This window comes from Argiope bruennichi, chromosome 3 (genome assembly GCF_947563725.1).
Source record: "Argiope bruennichi chromosome 3, qqArgBrue1.1, whole genome shotgun sequence".
In the NCBI taxonomy this organism is placed as follows: domain Eukaryota; kingdom Metazoa; phylum Arthropoda; class Arachnida; order Araneae; family Araneidae; genus Argiope; species Argiope bruennichi.
The window spans coordinates 129,239,561-129,259,837 of NC_079153.1; the positions used below are offsets into that span (position 1 = coordinate 129,239,561).

A 20,277-nucleotide genomic window follows, 5' to 3' on the forward strand; every position below is an offset into this window, starting at 1 on the left:
AACATAGCCAATGTAATAGTAATATAGCATTACATTTTTAGAAAGAGAAATTATTTTATCTGTACTGTTAATTATATTATCTGTACACTGACTACCATAACAGAATGCATGAAAATAGTCTCTTAACTTTTATAAAGTCATCCAACAAAAATATAATTTCAACAACAGAGTAATTTTATTTTCCTCTTGATCTTTACCCTACATCAGGAAATGATTCACATTACACACTTGCTATTTTAAAATATCTTTTATAATCAACAAAACAATTTACATACCATTTTTTTTCCTTTGAAGTAGGAAATAATCTTAATATAGTTACATGATTAGCTCTTTAGTTAGTTTCAATTAAAAATTTAAATTCAAAGTTTTTTTTTAACTGTTTTTTTTTTTTTTTTTTTCTAGATTCCATCATTTATTTATATCTATTACCACAAGAACGGTTCAAAGATGAGAAGAAAAATAATCTTATCAACAAACTAGAAGATAGAATACTTTGACCAAGAGATACAAGAAAAAGTCTTAACTCTGCTATAACTGTCATACCATAAAAACTGAAAATATGAGAATAAAAGCAAATGCTGCTGACAACAGCTTTCTTATAAAGTTAGAAATTAAAAATCACTTTCCAGCCATCTATTTTCCAAGCAGTTGCATAAATTGATTAACTTTGTACATAAGTTTTTCATCATGAATCAGTATTTCATCAATATAAATCATCTTTCTACCTTCAATTCTAAAGCAGATATGGAGAAACGAAAATTTCCATCTTTTTGAAGGATAGCCCATATATTAACTCAGCTCAGATTCTCACCTTTTCAAGCCTAATGTGATATTATAGTACAGTGTATTAAGTACTAATATGCATTCAAAGATATTTATCTTATGCAAGCAAATTCTATTATAAAAACTTCATTTTAAACTTAGGATAAAAACATAAATGTTTATATTCTCATTAATAAAAAATGGTAATATTCTCATCACTACTGATTATATGGTATGTTTTGGAACAAGAGTAAAGCACATTAATAAAGCACATAAATAAAGTCTAAAATAAATTTTATTGATTACAGCAAAATTTCATTCATGATACTTTCTCATTCATTAATGAGATTGTTGATGCATATGAAATATCACAATTGCCAGATAATAAAAGCACAGATGACATCAAATATAAATAATATTTATACAAGTTAGTTCATAAGTTAAAAGGTGGGGAGAGAGAAGCAATTTCAAAGTGATCAAAAATCTGCATCCAAAGTGAAGCAACGCTCCTCTTTCTTGGACATGACTCCACATTTTTGATATTCACCAACTTTCTTCTCAAAAAAGTTTGTTTTTCCCTCGAGGCTTATGTGTTCCATAAAATCAAAGGGATTTTCTACATTGTAGATCTGAAACAAAGTTATAAAAATTTAATTCCATATATCTGTTTTTTAAATAAACTTATTCAATGTATTCATTAACTAACCTAAATTAAAAAGGAAAAATAAGTTTTGTGTTCAAAGACAGGAAACTTGTAATTAATCATCAATATATCCAAAAAATAAAATTCATGAATGCCTTGCAAAGATTTAAAAACATTGTTATATAAACTGTTAATTTAGGCATAACAGTTGAAAGAAATATCCATATCAAATTATTGGCAGGACTTAATATTGATTCTGAATAAAGAAAATACCAAACAAAAATTTCAATAAAAAAATATGAAACCAAAATATTTTGGATTGTTACAAAAAATAATATAATGGAAAATCTCATCTCGCATATATCTTAGTGCAGAATTCAAAAATAATATATCTAAAAACATCAACAAAATATTGTTAGAATCAAAATATATTACAATCATAGATTCACCAGAAAATGATGCTGAAACTGAATGTCATCTTGAATATTAAAAAATTGGGAACCATAGGTTGTAGGAATTTAAAGGTACAAGAATAAAATCTGATTCTATAATCACCTTAATAATTTAAATTAATTTGAACTTTAATAATTTAAAACCAATCATTAAATTTTATATAAAAACAATTTGTTTAAGACAAAATTCTAGATTTTCCAAAATGGATGAATTTACTAAAAGTAAAAATAACACTTGCTGAAAAGGGAAAGAAATTTTATATCCTTAAAATACTAAAGAAAAAAAATTATGCTATTTTTCTTATTAATCATAACTATTTTAAAATGATTTCGAAAATGCAAACTCTGCCAGTTTTATATTATAAATGAACATTTTTCAGCTTAACCAAAATGATTTGTTATTTGTAATTATTTTGTTTTATTTTCTTAAATGTTAAGCAAGATAAAATAATAATTATTCAAATAAGACAACAATTTTAACAAAAAGTTTCTAACTGTTATTCCTTTTTAACAATTATAATCTTTTATCCTTAAATCAAATTATATTAAGCAGTCACATAAGAAAATGGACTTTTATTTCTTGAAAGAAAAAAAAAATCATTATCCCAGAATATATTATTTATTAGTTACCTCAGGCAAGCAGCTAATTTCATGGGAATATCAGTTATATCTGATGTCAAATAAATGGTTTATATTTAATTTTATGCCCAAAACAAATTAATCCAGCAAATTAATTAATATAAGTCAGGTTATATTGTCTTAGTTAAATTTAGTTTATTGTGTACATAAACTTTTCCTAACTGAGGCTGCCCAATAACACTGTGGTGCAATTAAGAACATAAATAACACTCCCCTCCCCCTTTGTCTGTCTATGTGTTAAATACCCCAAACATAAGTCAAGCCTTTAACAAAATACTTTCTTGCAATTTATTGCAAGCACTGTAATTACACCAACAGCTTTGGAATGAAATAAATCAATCTAGTACAGAACACTGCCTGGAACACATCCATTTCTTAGAATACAGTAAGGCAACAGAGTGATTTAATTGCAACACTTCTCAGACATGTCAATATCACTTCCACAAAGAAAAATAAGCAGAGAAAATGTGCAGCAAAGTCATTAAAAAAGTTTGCAATTAAACTCATTACCAATATGCTGAATATAATAGTTAATGCATTCAATCATGTTTCTAGATTTATCACACAATAGCTAAATATAAAATCTTTATTAATATTAATCAGCTAATTCAATTATCTTTATAATACTTTAAATTCATCATTATAACAAACATTTCTTTTAATAGCAAACTGCAAGTGCTTTTCTAAAAACATAATTCACTATGCTGACATATAAAAAAAAATTGCGTAAGGGAGCAAATTGTGTAAAATTTCAAATATAACTGCAAAGCCAATAATAAATACATATTCATATTTTTCAAAAGCATTTTAAGCTTAATAAATTTGTAATATATTCACATACACATGAAAACAATCAAAAAAATTATGTAAAAAGGTGGACATAAATAAGACTAAAATTTCTCAAAATTCAACAGATGCTTAAGTTCTTGCATAAAGAATGCCAAAGATTTTTTTACTGTTAATGATAATCTAATGGAGAAATATAAAAATAAGATGTATAATGGAAATACAACTGCAAAAACTCACAATATTTATACCTTCCAAAATGAATGCAATAAATTACTAAATAACTTGAAACAATTACTAATTTCCGAGGGTACATATTCATATAACCAAAATGTAGAATTCTATACTGATGGGTTCAAAATGAAAAAACTAATTTAAATCTTAATCTCTGATGCAAGAAAGTGGAAAATAGTCAAAAAATAATAACTATCACAATTTGAAAAATATTTAAAACAAACATAACTTTGCCATAACAAAAAAAAAGAAAAGAAAAAAAAAGAATAACTTACCTTTTCGCATCCCAATTCAACTAGCAACCTATCAGCAACAAACTCAATATATTGCTTCATAAGTGTTTCATTCATTCCTATTAAAGCCACGGGCAGGGCATCTGTTAAGAATTCTTGCTCAATTTTAACAGCATCAGAGATGATTTGAACAATTCTCTTTTCAGATGGTTTGTTCTTTATATGACTAAACATGAGGCAGGCAAAGTCAGTGTGCAAGCCCTGTTAAAAAATATTAACAAATTTTATATAATTTTATTACAAAAATTGAAATGCATTCAATCCTCAAACTACAACATTTTGAAACATAGATTTCCTAATGACATCTTTTTTGCATCATTTTGAAACATAGATTTCCTAATGACACAAGTTATGGAAAAAATTTTCAAATTGAATTTGACATTTTTTGCTTAATTTTCAATATATTTCATTATCACAATAATATTCAAATCATTTTCATTGTTTCGTCAAATATTTAATCATGTGTTTTTCTTCCATCATTGAAAAAATACGAAGAAACATTGTATTTAAGCATTTCAGTTTGCATTCAATATGAAATAAGAAAAGAGAATTCAGAAACTAATGAATAATGCAACAGAAAATAAAGTAATAATATTCAGTAGCTTGTAATAAATACAGGTGTACTAAAAGTACACAACTTTTAAACTTTGATCTAAATGCTTAAATAAAAATACAGATCTAATTGCATTTCAACAGACAGGTTTAAAGACTGACTGGTGTATTTTTTTTTAATGCTATCATTCAAATGAATAATTAAAAAATTCACACAAAACAAAAATTAATCTATATAGCTAAAATTATTGAAAATAAAATAAAAATTGCATAATATTCTCCATTTTAAGTACTATAAATGAAATATTAACCTAAAATAACATATTGGGTATGTGTGGCCATGGTGGTGCATAATGCATCATAAAAAATATTTGAATCAACCACACTAAAATGAATATTCCAATAGAGACCTGCTGAAATATAAATATGACAAAAAACTAATGTAATGAGGTTTTTCTTTATCACTCTTTTTGGACAAATTTTTAATATAAAAAAATTAACAAAAATTTCAGATTATATAAGTTTTTACATTATATATATATCCTTTACATTGCTTATGTATCATCAAAAATGCATTTTAAATTATCTAATAAGATTATACGTATTCTAACGAATGCTTTGATTAAGCCGTATAATTAAAATTTACACTTTAGAACATAATAGTTTGAAAAAGACAACAGAATAATTTTCAAGTAAATATATTTTATACATAAAGCCAAATCAAAAACTTAACTTGGGATAAACATAGAATTATTTTTATTGCACATTAAACAATATATGATTGAAATAAGATATTCATAAATGAAGTACGACAAATTTACTGAAGCAAAAAGACATTATGAATTCTAAATGGTATTCTCTTCCTGTTCATCAGCAACATAAAGATATTTAAGAGGAAGAAAATGTCTACTCAAAAATAAAAATTCTTTAATCAAGTAAAAAACAGCACAGCACTGAAAAAGCCATCATTGATTTATTTTTTATATAAAGGAACAGAAATGCAACTAAATATAAAAAAAAATTAAGTGATCATTGTTATTACCTCGTCCCTACTGATCAGCTCATTGCTGAATGTCAAACCAGGCATCAGCCCTCTCTTCTTCAGCCAGAAGATGGAGGCGAAAGAACCAGAAAAGAATATCCCTTCCACAGCAGCAAATGCAACTACTCTTTCCCCAAAAGATGCATTTTCTGAGCTGATCCAGTTCAATGCCCAGTCAGCCTTCCTTTTCACACAGGGAAGTGTTTCAATGGCATTAAATAGTTTTTCTCTACAATAAAAAAGGTCAGTTTTCAAACATTTTTTAATATATTCATATAAAAAAGTAGAACTGATTCAACAAAATGGTTAAAGAAGCACAAGCAAAATGCAAGCAATAATTCTTATGTATAACTGCACTTCACTTCTATTACACTTAATTTATGTATAAAAGAATTGACCCTAAGAATCTATCAGAGTATCTAAATCATCATCACCTTTATAATAAAAATTTCCCAGAAAATATTACTGAAGCAATTTAATATTCGACTATATAGATCAAATTTTAAAAATTCTTACTTAATAATAAATATGAAAACTTTAGTTCTTAAGTGAAAATTTTAAAAGTATGCAGCAGTTTTGAGAAAATTAATTCAAAATGGTATTAAATAACAGAATTTATAATATTATAAAGTGGTATTTTGCCAAAAACTTTCAGATATTAAATCTCTTGAAGGACAATAAATTTCAACAGTTAAATCTGAACGGTATATGCAAAGCTAAATAACAAAAAAAAATTTATTGATAAATAAACCTATATGATAGCAGTTACAGCATTAAAAAAGCAATAAAGCAGAATTAACATTTTTTAACATAGGACTTAAGTTCATAATTCATTCATACAGACAAAAAAGACATTATCTATCCATATTAACAGTTTATTACAAATTTCAAAAAGATAGTCACAGGCTTTATTACAGGTTATACGAGAGAAGGAAGAATTATTGCATATTTTAGAAGATATCTATTGTGTTAATCTAGTCTGCAGATTGCAGATATATGTATAAACCATTCCTTCTATTCTCGCAAGAAGTCCAATGACTTCAATCCAAAAAGCATAAAGTACAATCCAACACATCCTATCCACTGTATATATGCATTTCCTTGTACTGTTAGGATTAGAAATTATCTGGCAAGCAGAGTAGTTTGCAACAAACCAGGCAACATACACAAGCATATCAACTATTTAGGCTTTTTTTTTAATTCAAACATCTGTTTACCCTCAATATGGACAAATAACTTCTCTATTTCTGCTAAAACTAATAAAATGCAATCCCAAGTTTGATTGCATTTAAACTATATCCATGCACTTTCCGCTCTCGCCCTCCAAGAATTTGTAGGCATTCTAATATTTCAAATATCGTTAACTTGTGAAAAGTAGAAAAAATGTCTACTTTAGTATAACTTAAAACAAATACGGCTAAGGATTTGTAATGAAATTATTTGTTCCAGATTACATAATCGCTTTCAGTGCAAAATGAAAAGAACAGTTTTAAAAAATTTCAGGATAACTTTTATTACTAATTTTATTGTCTAGTCAAATTATTAAAAGCAGTGATAAAAAAAAAATAAAGTCATAATTTGTTAAAAAGAATATGTATGTAATTTGACTAGATCATAGAGGTTAAAATACAGTGAAAAATCGCAGGATGCAATTGATAACCATCTTAATTACGACGTCAAAACAATTTCTCATTGTCAAATTTACAATTTCGAAAAATGTACTATATTTTGCATGTTAGATCAAACTACTATAAAAGCATATTTAATTTCAATTGGCTACATCAATTTTTAAACACAGCATTTCTTACCTTTCAGCTTTATCTTTAATATAGGTATCTATGAGAAGACTATACATTTCAGAATGAACATTTTCAATAGCTATTTGAAAACCATAAAAGCACCTTGCTTCAGTAACCTGAACTTCTTGACTAAACCTCTCAACCTAAAAAGAATAACATTGGTAAAAATGAATAATCATATTAATGATTTTTTTAAAAATCACATGAAAATTTTCATTAAAACAATAATCAAAAATTGATTTCTGAAATTGCAAGCAAAACAAATACAATATATTTTTAAATTAAATCAAATTACAATGAACATTTAACATCATACACCATTAACTATTAAAGATTCTGCGTGTTTAAGAAATTATAATTCTTAATTGGAAATTAAAATATGCAGAGCATTGTTACTTAAGAAAGACATTAAAATTATAAGAATGCAAGTTTTACAAACAACCTTCAATACACATAAACTATATAATTTGACAAATACATTGTTACATCCACCATAGAAATTTATTGAGCAGGATAGTAAATACTAGTATCAGGAAATTCTACAATGAAATAAAAACATGCTGAATTGCATCATCTATAATGTTAATAATTGAAAAATATTTTTATCCTGAGCAAAGATTCTAATTAACATTTTCAATTGCAAAAAGATTTTTTAAAAAGAATTTATATAATAAAACAATTACTGAAAATAAAATTTTAATGCTTACCAAGTTTTCGTTCACAATTCCATCACTAGCAGCAAAAAATGCCAAGATATGGGAGACGAAATGTTTTTCTTCCGCTTTTAGCTTTTCCCAGTCTAGAATATCTTTAGACAAGTCAACTTCTTCAGCTGTCCAAAATGAAGCTTCTGCTTTCTTGTACATTTGCCAAATGTCTTCATACTCAATAGGAAATATAACAAACCTCCTAGGATTTTCTCGCAAGAGAGGTTCATCACTTGTCTTAAAGACAGATTTCACAGGTTTCTTCTTTTCAATTTTAACAGGACTAGCTTCATTCTAAAAAATAAATTCAGGATTATAACTATGTTGAAGAATACATACTACCTTCAAAATATTTCAAAGCAATTTTTCCTTTCATGGCTTACAAAAATATTATTGGATATTCACCATTATACTGATTTATACTAAAAAATATTACAATAAATCAAGTTAACAATACTCGTGGATTAACTAAGCTAATGGTAAATTTTTGGTTTTACTGCATATCAATGGATTAATACAATAACTTTGGCAATGGTTGATTACAATAAAAAATAAATATAAAATCTAATTACAATAAAAACAATTTCATTAATTACGATACCCTAATAATTTCATTAATTAATCCCTAATTATGATACTTACTTTTTATAATTTCATTATCCAAAGTAAGTATCATTATTAGGGTATCATAATTTAGGTGCAGATAAATTAAGCAGCAGAATATCTAAAAAAGGATTTAAGAATCTGGTCTAGTAGCAAAGAACTGAAAATCCACAGAATAAATTATAGAAATATTAAATCTATTAAATAATTTCAAGTTCCCAGGAGCCTTATTAACATGGGTGGATGTATATCAGGCCTAAAACGCCCAAGAATTTCCAAGGATTTAAAAAATATACTGCAGAAAATCAGCTTTATACTAAAAAAAAATCTTCCAAATTCACAATAGCTATAGGTCGTTTGCAAGATGACCACATTTCGGGAATTAATCCTATTTTCTTATTCCAGTAAAAAAATTTCCAGCTCTCTGAAGACCAAAGTGTACACTCATATTTTAATGGATCGCTTAGAAAATCATACATTTTATTTTGAAATAAGCAATAAAACCTTTTACTATCAATAAATACCAATTTAGATTTGAATCCTGTACTTCTTTTAAAGTGGAATAATCCTTATTATTTTAAAATACTTCATGTTTAAAATCTTTTCGAAGGCAAAATGTTATAAATATAAATTATATACAAGAAAACTATTCCTTTAATATTTTATATATTGTACTCTTGAGCAACTAGCATTTTCTATACCATAATAGTAATTTTAATTGTGTGTTTATTTATGAAAAGTATTTATCAGATTATTGAAAACCAACATGCATTTTCAAAAAAATACAAGGAATGTCTGTTGAATAGAAGTTTCATTTATAAATATTCAAAACGGACAGCACCAAGAAATACAGAAAATAGTGCAGGCAAAACAATAGAAAAATTTTGAAGTGCACCAGGCTAATAACATTCCATAAATTTTATATAGCGTTCGATCAATATTATACAATATCCTGAATAAAAAACAACTATGTGCATTTGTAGCAGCAAATTTTCATACTCGGCAAAATTTCATTAATAATTCCTTACAACATAATATAAATCAGAAACTAAAAAGACATTTTATTATCAAAGACGTTAAATTATGAAAGATGTTAAGTAACAAAAAGATAGGAAATAAATAACAAAAGGATAGGAATAAATCACTTAAATGTACTATGGGTAAACTGAAATCCGATTAGTTTCTTTGGAACCCACTACACATGTGTCAAAATAATCATAGAAATTTTATATTTATTAAAAATGCTTTATTTACAGAAAAAAGAGTATTTATAATAATTAATTTTTAAAATGGAATCAGAGCTTCATTCATTGCATTAATATTAAAGAATTTTGTCATTATTGAGTTATATAATATTCATTCATTAATTATTTATATGCCTACTAGATAAAAAAAGTTTATAATCCCCAACTTCAACATTTAATTAAAAAAAAAACAATAAATCAATAGGAATAATAAAACTTAATTTTTAAATGCATTGTCCGCTGAAGATATTTTTGAAATAGTTTCTCAATACTGTAAGCAAAGACTAAGAAAATATACTTTTATATATATTTATATAAAAAAAACATTCTGGTGTGTATATCTTAATCAAATCAATAGGCATCCACTAAGCCTTACACTTTAAGGATGAAGAAAAAAAGCAGTTTAATTTTAAAGGTTCAAGAAGAAGCCATTGCTCCTTATTTCTGTTTTTATACAATTAATAAATGAATATATATGCCAAATGCAATTAAGAAACATTATATACAGTATATAATTACTTAAAATAGTAAGTAAATGCTAAAAAGGAGGAATATGCTATAACATACAGCATTGCAAATTTGCCAAGAAATAATATGGTGCAAGTTTGTTTCCGAGAGCAACTATAGATACAAATAAAGAACTATGCATAATTTTTTTTCATAAATACAGAAAATATAATGGAGAGGCAATACTCTAAATGATTTATAAAACTGGTCATTCTATAAAGTGATTTTTTTAACATTCTTTCACAATAAATATTTTTAAATATAAATATGTACAAGATTTACAAATAGATTTTTCTGATATAATAGAGGAATGAACAGTACTTACATGAAATGATAATGGCAATATATTTTTTTGAAACTTTCTTCCTAATTGTAAAACTCTTCGTAACATATTTAATATATTTTGAAATCCAAAATAGTATTGTACTTCACTTGACATATATAAATATCTTCAAAGTATTTCACAACCATAAATTACTTTACAAATTCTGTTTCATTTCAAAACTAATCAGTGCTCAGCTGCAACAAATTATTTTAACTTAAGAAATGTAAAAATTCCACAAGTATTTATTATAAATTTGAAGCTTTCAACTATTAAATCATACAAAATAAATATATAGCTTTATTTTTAATATGCCTTCTCACAATACAAGAAAAAGAATATAAGTATCTTTTTTATCCATTAATGTTCAAAAAAATGGAGCAAATGTCACATAATCAAAGTTATATGAATGTTACAGCCTAGCATATTCTATATAAGAGTTCATTAGTAGGAAATCACCTTGTTTATAATAAAAAACTTTTATACAACTTCATATTAATTTATTTCTCAAATGAAGTATGAGTATTAGTACTAACAAATTTCGATATTCTCCAATTTAAAAAAAATTGATATTATTACATTAAGTAATTTAGAATCTTAAAATATTCTGCGTTAACTTTTTATAAATATGAATTACGGCAACTCAAAATCATCAAAATCAGTAAGCCAGATCATATAATGCAAAATCCGTTTATGCAAATGCTGAAACAAGCGCCAAAATATGACGCAACCATCCGTAGCCGACATGAAACTACAGGAACTCGTTACGTAACAAACCGTTAGAAGAAAATGAAATACTACATTTCAACGGATTTCATTTAAGTCTTCATAAAATAAAATGATTTAAAATTTCAACTATCTTACTAATACCAACAAATATTTATGGAAACATTTTTAGGCTTCTGGCGATCACATACAATAATACTGTTGGTTTTATTTAACACAGTTGGCATACATTGTTGTTTTATTTATAAACTTCCCTTCAAAATGCTATTTGGTAGCATTTCGTTGGATTTTCTCGGAGGAAAAAAGGAAATTGAATTCAACAATAATATTACAACCAATACGTCCAATCGATCCGGCAGATGAATGTTGTTTACGTTTAGTTCGCAAGCATTTCGCGAATCTACTGAATTATTTTTAGCGCCAATGGAAACGAGGATTATATAATGAATCCTAAAATACTACTTTTTATCAGTTTAAATTCTATTAAAACTGTTCGTTTTCAATTATTTCGAACCATATAATTATTTAAAATATTTGAAAAATTTAAATATTAGAGTTAAAATAATAAATAATTAGAAATTTAAACATAACTAATTCTTTTGTTTAAGTTGTATTTAAAAATAAAAATGAATAGTGAAAAAATTACTTTATTGATTCTATTTTAAATACTTTTTTATTAAATTTGTATATAATAATTGGATTCAATACATCAGAAAAAATGTATTAAAAGTTTCTCAACACAAATAGATTATCAATACATCTGATTTAAAAAAAAAATCAGAAATATTACTTTAAGAAAAATGCTCAATGGCTGCAACACTCTTATTTTTGAAATTTATTTTCTTAAAGTTCATACAAAATACCATTTATGATGCACTTTAACTAAAACATCTATGCAGATGTATTTTAAACTAAAACAGCATGGTAAAATTATACTATAAATTTTCCTTTGATTAACATTGGTTATTGCAGTACCCTTAGAGACTGACCATAAATGTGAATAATTATTAGAACAATTTAAGTAGGCTTTATATCAGTTTGAAGATGTTTGGCCCTAACTAAAATAAATCAGACTCAATTTACAGCATTTTCATCATCAAAATTACTGTGAACCTTATCTAATTTAAAATGCAAGCAGATAAGTTACCAAAAGTTATTAATAAATTTAAGAAAAGTGTTTCATAAAATACATTGATTTGCCAACAATTTATTTATTTTTTAGTAATAAATATTCTGAAGATATATAGTAAAATATTTTACACTTAATTGAATTACTAGATCTTAGTTTCAATTTAAGCATTTTTTTTTCTTGTGACTATTTAAAGCACATATTGCTTAAAAGATGAAAATTATTATTTTGCATATGCACATACCTACGATATCAAACAAAAGAATTAAAATTTAGTCATTTCCATAAATTTGTAATAATAAACTGCCGATTGATTTGAAATTGAATCTGTATTACAAAATATTTGAATCATTTTTCTCTTTCCTATACAAAATGTTAAAATAAATTCAAATAAGCCATTTCCATTCCAAATTAATACCACTTGTAATTTAAATACCACTTGTTTAATATAACAAATAAAATCTGTTTTTGTCTTTAAAGGTCAGTAAATAACTATTACTGCGATATAAAGTTGCACTGATTATAAAAAAGATACTAAAGATTAAATGATAACAGAATTAAATATAAATTGAGTAATTATTTTACATAAGAAAAATATTTGGGAATCTAATTAAAATGTGATCTTGAAGAACAGGGTTAAATTATTTTAGTAGTAATACTTTAATAAACTACTTTTAATTGAAACAGATAAATATATTTCATATACATCCGTTACAACTATTTTTATTGTGCTGCAACAAAGGAGATTAAAATTCTGCATATACAATTTAAAAACGTTTATTCAAAAATAAATATGATTAACTAAAATATGAATAATAATGATGATGATTTGCCTAATATTTTATAATTTCTTTTTTTAAGTTTAGGTACTTACTAATACAAAGCTGGAACTGAAACAAAGAAATATTGTTCTAATTTGGAAAATAACCTTATTGTAATGATAGTATAGAAATTAATAAAATATCTCACCTTATTCTCTTTGTCAGCATTATTTCTTAAATTAAGAGATTTCTCGACAAGTACTGACAAAGACATCTTAGTAGGAGACAAAATCTTGATTGACTAAACGCTAAATACTTGAACTGACTTGTTCAGACGCAGCGAAACAACTGTGAGAACCCGCGCAAAATTTGTGTATTTCAACAGAAAAGCGCGCAATTTTTTCCCGCGAAGACTTCCACCAATCACAGCAAATTATTTGCTTTACCTTGTTGCCATGGGGCAGTGTCTTGTTGCCAAGCAGAATTTATTTTTTAAAATTTCCATTTAATTTCAACGATCCATTTCTGCTACGACTTAAATGGCAATTAATATTTATATTTTTACAACAAAGAATCAGACATTTTTTTTCAGTATAAACTTTTTTAGATTATCTTTTTCTATATAGCTATGCTTAACAGAGTGCGGGAGTTAATATACTATCTACTAACAATCTAATATTATTAATGTTAGCAATGTCATTAGATAAAAATATTTCAAATCAAACCTTCCAAAATCAAAAAACCCGGAGATGAAATCCGTGCTATCAATATGTGCAAATATGCCTCGTACGACAAGGCTCTGCCCTTTTAAGAAACTCCAAACGAAAAAAAAAGAATCCCTTCAAAAAAATTACCTTTTTATTATATCTATGGCGGTGGTGAAATTATAATATTCATTAAAATATGTCATCTGTCTCGCTGTCTATCTAAACAGGGAAATTCTTGTCTTATTCAAGCATTTCTAAATATGAAAGCACGTGATGCTAATGCTTCGATGCATGCGAACGACGATTCCTTATTTTGTATCAAATGCTGATTTATAATAATGTGTGCAAAAGTTGTATTTCTTGTGAGATTTTTTTTTGGGCGATTGACTGCTTTACTATTATTTTTATAAATAAAAATTAATGTGTGCCTTTTACATATTTTGTTACGATTTTAGTACCATAGTACGATTTTAGTAGCTCTGAATTTAATGACTGTAACCATTTGAATAAGGACTTAAAACTTCACAAAAGAAAGTAAAATGCATTTTCGGAATCTCATCCTTGAAATGGATTTTCACAATGATTAAGTAAGGATAAAACTATTAACCTGGAATTTCAAAATTTATTTAGCAATTGCGTGATTTTATTGAAAAAATTATGTATGCCTTTCAGTTTTTAGCTGAACAAATCCTTTCGTGATTTCATTAACAAATGTTCGAAAAATTTAATAATAACTTTTAATTTTTATAGAAATGACCTAAGATTTGACCCTATCATGTGCGTATGTATTAAAGAAAGTAAGATAAAAAAAATTGGTGCCTCATTACTATTTAAAATTTCAATTAGGACCCTTTAAAATAGCGAAAAAAATTTGATATACTACAAAAACAATCAAACTGTACATCTTTTGACGTAAAAAAGATGCTAAAATTTAATCTCGTATGTATGATAGCTTTATAGTATAAAAATGAATCAATTTTAATAAGTTATTGTTATTCTTCAATTTAAAAATTTTAATATTTTTTTAAGTTTCTGAAATTTTAAATAAAAGAATTTTTTTTTCGAAAGAATATAGTATATCTGACAAAGGTTTCAATGATATTGTCATTTATATTTAAGAACTAGCATCTTCTTTAGATATACATTCAGATTTTAAAAGCCAAGAACTATTAGCCAATTATAGAAGCCAATTAGAAACAAGCCAACAGAAGACACTAAAAATCAAAGAACAATTTTCGCACGAAAGCGAAGACCAGCCTATATCAAATAAAAAAATAAAATTCAAAGTTTTTTAAGTAGCGAAATTATTTTTAAGTGAATGTTTGATATCCTGAGTCAGAAATACTGTATTTCATTTTTTGTGGAATACTTCTGACTTCAACAAATATTCTAAACAAGATCAGCTCAATTCATGCCAAAAATCGAAAGGAACATTAATTGATAAAAACCAAATCGAGATAAATATTGCAGAAAGAATTACAGTTTTTAAGCATGAATTACAAATAAGCATGAGTAACAGTTTTTGCAAATTTTTGGAGAAAATGTAACTCGCCGGTTGAAATCAAAGCTCCTTTCTTAGTCTTTATATTGCTTTATGCGTTTTATTAATTACTCCAGTTTCAATAGTTACTGTAGAGAGATCATTTTCAAAATTGGAACTAATTAAAAATGATTTGAGTTCTATTAAGATCAAGAGAGATTGGCACATATTATAGTCATTTTTCTACTAAAATGGTATTTTACACAAATTAAATAGAGATTTACTTATAAATCTCTAAAATTGGAGTTTCTACTTTTTAATTCCTAATTTAGAAATTATTCTGTCTACAGTTTTTTTTTTCAACTCATTTATACTACATGTATGTTATATGCTCTGCTAACGTTTTGGAAAATAGATTTAATGTATTAATATAATTTAATATTAAAAATTAATTAATTAAAATATTTATTTAATCATATTTTTGTATAACATATCTTTCTTTGTTCTATATATTTTCAAAAATTTAACAAATTACATACATAGTTACAAACTGGCTACTCCGACCCACCAGAAGGCACATGGAAACACTTTAATGACCGAACCGCCACGACAGCAACACTGGCAAGAACGGTGGTTGAGTCCTAAGGGTCATCACTGGCCACGGTACAACCTTTTCCTAAGGAAGTACGTCCCATCATCAATGGGAGAAGCCAGACCCCCCCCCCTTTTCCTGTACCCACAGGGGTACCGAGAACTAACCACCATGCTCACCATGCTGCAATGATTGTCACCCCCAATTATGAGGTGTCCTTCCGTGGAGCCATATTACATATGTAAATGAATTTCTTTATAATTGTAAGATGATAGTGCAAAGATGTACACTTGTATTAGATGCATTTTTAATGCTATTTTACTTCACTTGCAATAGTATTTTTAAATATAACTGCATGTAAAATTTTTCAATAAATGTACCTGAACGTTGGCTTTAACAAAGCAAAAGATGTTCTGGTATTAAAAAAATTACAGTTAAAACTTTTTAAAAAATTTTCCTGTAAATTTTATGTTAATAGAACTTTATTTCATTTCAATTTGGTTTAGTTATATTAATGTGTTGTTTTAAAGCAATACTAGGCCTATATAGGGACGTTCTGTGTAGTTTTGATCCATGGCCACATGAAAAAGACATCTAATCTAGTACCTCCTCTCCAAACTTCGCACCACATAGCGGGTTAAAGTTTGGCCTCAATGGAGTAAACACGCACGAGAATCTTTTACACTGCAGTTCATCGGTGGAATAAGGTCTCGAGCGTGAAGAACTGTCCGGTCTGCAGCTGAGACCTAAAACTCAATCCGTGGACGAGATCCGGGAAACTCCGGATCGCGACCACAGACATCAAAGAACCCCGAAAAACCGGGGGGGGGGGTATATGCCATGTCTGCAAAAGCACAGGTCGTCGGAACGCGGGTTTAACGAACATAATTCGTTCTCGAATCTCGTTCTTAATGTGAAATATATGAAAAGGGAAACAATTTTTACAATAGGAATCCAAGTAAAATTAAAAAAAAAGTAAGTTCTATTCTGAAAAAAATTCATAAATATGTAATTTATTATATAGTTTGAATGTTTTGTTTCCAAGAAAGTGGTTTAAAGTCCTTCGTCTCTCATTAGGCATTAAAATTTAACGAAAATGGTGCACTGAATTGTCGTTAAATGAATTTGTAGCGCATAGTGACTGCCTTATCAGGGGTGATGCTTCTCGATGTACAATGCAATCATTTCTCATGCTTTCCTCGTCTTTCTTATTTCACTGGAAGATTGTTGCTCTGCTGAGGTTAGTACTTCCTTCTCTTCGGACCAAATCTTCTCACAATTTTTTTGCCGTGACGCAGGATGCAGCTCCATAAGTTCTTCGTTATTTCTGTCTACGGTCTTCCTCAGCTCATCTCTCATAATTTTAGACACAGACAAAATCTCGTTTATTAATGCCCCAAAAGCACTTAGTCAAGTTCGACAACACAATCCGGCCAAAAAAATTTTCATGTAGATATAAGGGTTCTGTTCAAACAAACACTCATCACAGTTTAATATCGGTCAATCCAGCACGTGACGTTACAGTGTCTTCCCGTCACTCATTCTGCGAAACATCGATCATCGCTTTTTTGTATTTTGTTTCCCTCGTTATACGAATCACGCTTTATGAAAAATGTTTCGCTAAGAGAGGTTTTTAAATTCCAAATTGATAAACACTAAACCATATTATTTTAATATGTTTAATATTTTAATATTTAATATGTTGTACATTCCTTACAGGAATTTACCGAGAGGAGTCGAGTCACATGTATCATTAAAAAATGGGTAATCTATTTTCAAATTGCAAACTGTTTTTTGTAGAAATGTAATTTTAGTTTCCGATTTCTCACGTAAACTACGCAGATAATAAAACAAAAAAAAAGCATGAGTCACATGATGATTAAAATTTTAAGTTTCAAAATACTTTGCTGAAGAAACCATTAAGACTAAGTTACTTACAAAAAACATCTAATTGACATTATACATGGTCAATAATCGCGATGAACACGTTGGTCGCCAAAGGCAACTGGAAATATATATATCGTGAGCAAACAACTTCTAAAATTTACGAAAAAATTCAATTGCCAGATTAAAAGAAAAGGAATATGAAATTCACCAGCTGTCTCAGTACATCATATAAAAAAAATCTTTTAAGTCGATTTATTAATAATATCACATTTCAAAAAATGGATTTCAAACTCTTTGACAACATTTTTTTTTACTTGATTTTCTTAATCAATCTGCCGGAACACACACACACATGAAATTCTGAGTAGAGTAAAGGAGCAGAAAGAAGTATAGTGGTAGGATTATATAGAAATCAATACAAACATGATTAGAACTAATAACTAAATTGAACTGAATTAAACATGAAATAATACTTTATCAAGGATAAATAAGTGTTTATGAGTTATTAATTGGTTATTTTCAACATTGCAGAAAAAATATTTTGTGTATATATTGGAGGGGGATGTATACAACAATTTATTGGCTATTTGATAATACATTGATTATAAACCCCTTTAATAAAAGAATAAAGTGTGAAACGTTTAATACCTCATTATAATCGGTTGTAATCTGATTTTGTCGATCTGTCAGGTCATTTTCTAAGTTTTCAGAATACAGTTTGATCTAGGTGAGAATGATAGGACTTTGAACTCAAGAATTTTATTTTTATCTTCTTAGATAAAGATTAGATTAGAGATTTTAACATATTTTAATATTCGTATGGTAAACAAACTGTCTATAAAGATTTTATTCTCCAAAGTCCACTCTACTGCAAAATTAATTTCCAGTAGTTCGGTCTGAAGAAATTTTTTGTGTCAGAACCACTATTTAACCTTTCCTACAACTGTACAAGCATCATGTAAATAAGCATCTTGAAGCGCATAAATCTAAGAAAAGATCTGACTATGCGAGTTCTCCTAAGCCTTTTCTCTTTGAACTCAAATTATTTAATTTTATCTCTTCATATTCTTATTCTTTTATTTGAATAAATGAGCGAATTTGCTTATTATGAGACTGACTTATGTTTGTACATGGGGACAAAATTGGAACAAATTCCTTCATACCAGAAGACAAGAACAAAAGTAAGAGAAATTTTTCCCTTCGGTGATTTTTCTGAGATTCCGATAGGGATTTCTTTGATGCCCGTCGATTTAGGAAAGCGAATCTTAGGTATCATTGAAGTAAGCGTTAAGGACTTTTATTCCTTCTCTCGGAGCGTGAAATTTCGCTACTCTGCAAGCAGCGAAGTATTCCCTCTTCTGAGTACTTCGCCTTTTATAGGCTTGTGATAGGGTACGGAATAATCTAGAAGAATTTCCAGATCTCATTTTAAGAGAGATAGTGTTATAGTTTTTGTATTTTCAAGAATTGTCCCTTTTGTTGCCAAAATCGTTAAATTCGTCGCTAAGTCACGGAAATAAATGTGTGTGTGTGTGCGTGCGTGTGTATGTGTGTGTGTTGGCGCTTTACAAGCCAGACCGTTTGACTTAGACACTAAATTTGGTCCAAATATACTTTGGTTGGTGGAAACGAGCACCTCTGAATCATTTTTTAATTAAAATTTTAACTAACCAAAAAAATAAGTTAGATTTTGAAGTTTTCTCGTGGTAACGTCTGAAAATATTTCGCTTAAAAAAAAAAGATTTTCACGCCGTTTAATGCCCCCAAAATAATCTTTTCAATGATACGATCTAAATTCTTAAATATAGATTCAATTAACTTTTAAGCATATTTTTTTATATATTTCGCGATAATATTTTCATTGTTGTAAATGAAAACGAAATCATTTCTATTGTATAATCAAATATCTGATCTCGTGATTTTCTTCTATTACTGAAAGCTAAAGAAGGATTCTATTTAATATCTGTGCAGTTTACAGGACGAATAGGAAAGTGAAGATACAATATCGCTAAATTTAGATAACAGACGAATTGGACCTAACAGCCGTATGATGTCATGGGACTGGTCTCCATTAGAAAAGTTCAGACATGCAATGAATAGAACATATGTAAGAGTATTAAATTAACATGCCTTTAATATCTGACAATTTGAAGGTATCAAAAGCACGAAATTTTTATCTACACGGTTTAATTCAAATTAAATGTAACTAATATATCCGGCAGACCAACTAGTGACCAAAGACGACTAGCTTAAAAAAACAGCTCTTTGTTAATCAGATTACTTTATTAAATCTGCGAAAAATTAGATCGATTTGTTGTGGAAATTAATATAAGTAACAATAATTGAGAACAATCCTGGACCTATCAAAATGCGAGTTAAAAAAAAACAGAAGTGATCTTCCCGAATTTTT

At 27.4% G+C, this 20,277-nt stretch overlaps 1 protein-coding gene across 2 annotated transcripts; it reads right to left on the bottom strand.

Annotated features, from left to right (window-relative positions):
* Positions 1-1,039: 1,039 nt before the first annotated feature.
* Positions 1,040-13,576, bottom strand: LOC129964009 (ribonucleoside-diphosphate reductase subunit M2-like). Of its 2 annotated transcripts, none has more exons than XM_056078662.1 (6): positions 13,410-13,576; positions 7,910-8,203; positions 7,212-7,345; positions 5,404-5,632; positions 3,792-4,010; positions 1,040-1,391 (listed from the first exon to the last, which is right to left on the bottom strand). In XM_056078662.1, exons 1-6 carry the CDS (start codon positions 13,473-13,475, stop codon positions 1,239-1,241), a joined length of 1,095 nt encoding a protein of 364 aa, XP_055934637.1. In that variant the 5' UTR covers positions 13,476-13,576; the 3' UTR covers positions 1,040-1,238. The 2 variants fall into 2 exon arrangements, with proteins under 2 accessions (XP_055934637.1, XP_055934635.1); XM_056078660.1 differs by lacking the exon at positions 13,410-13,576 and adding an exon at positions 10,589-11,709.
* Positions 13,577-20,277: the final 6,701 nt, after the last annotated feature.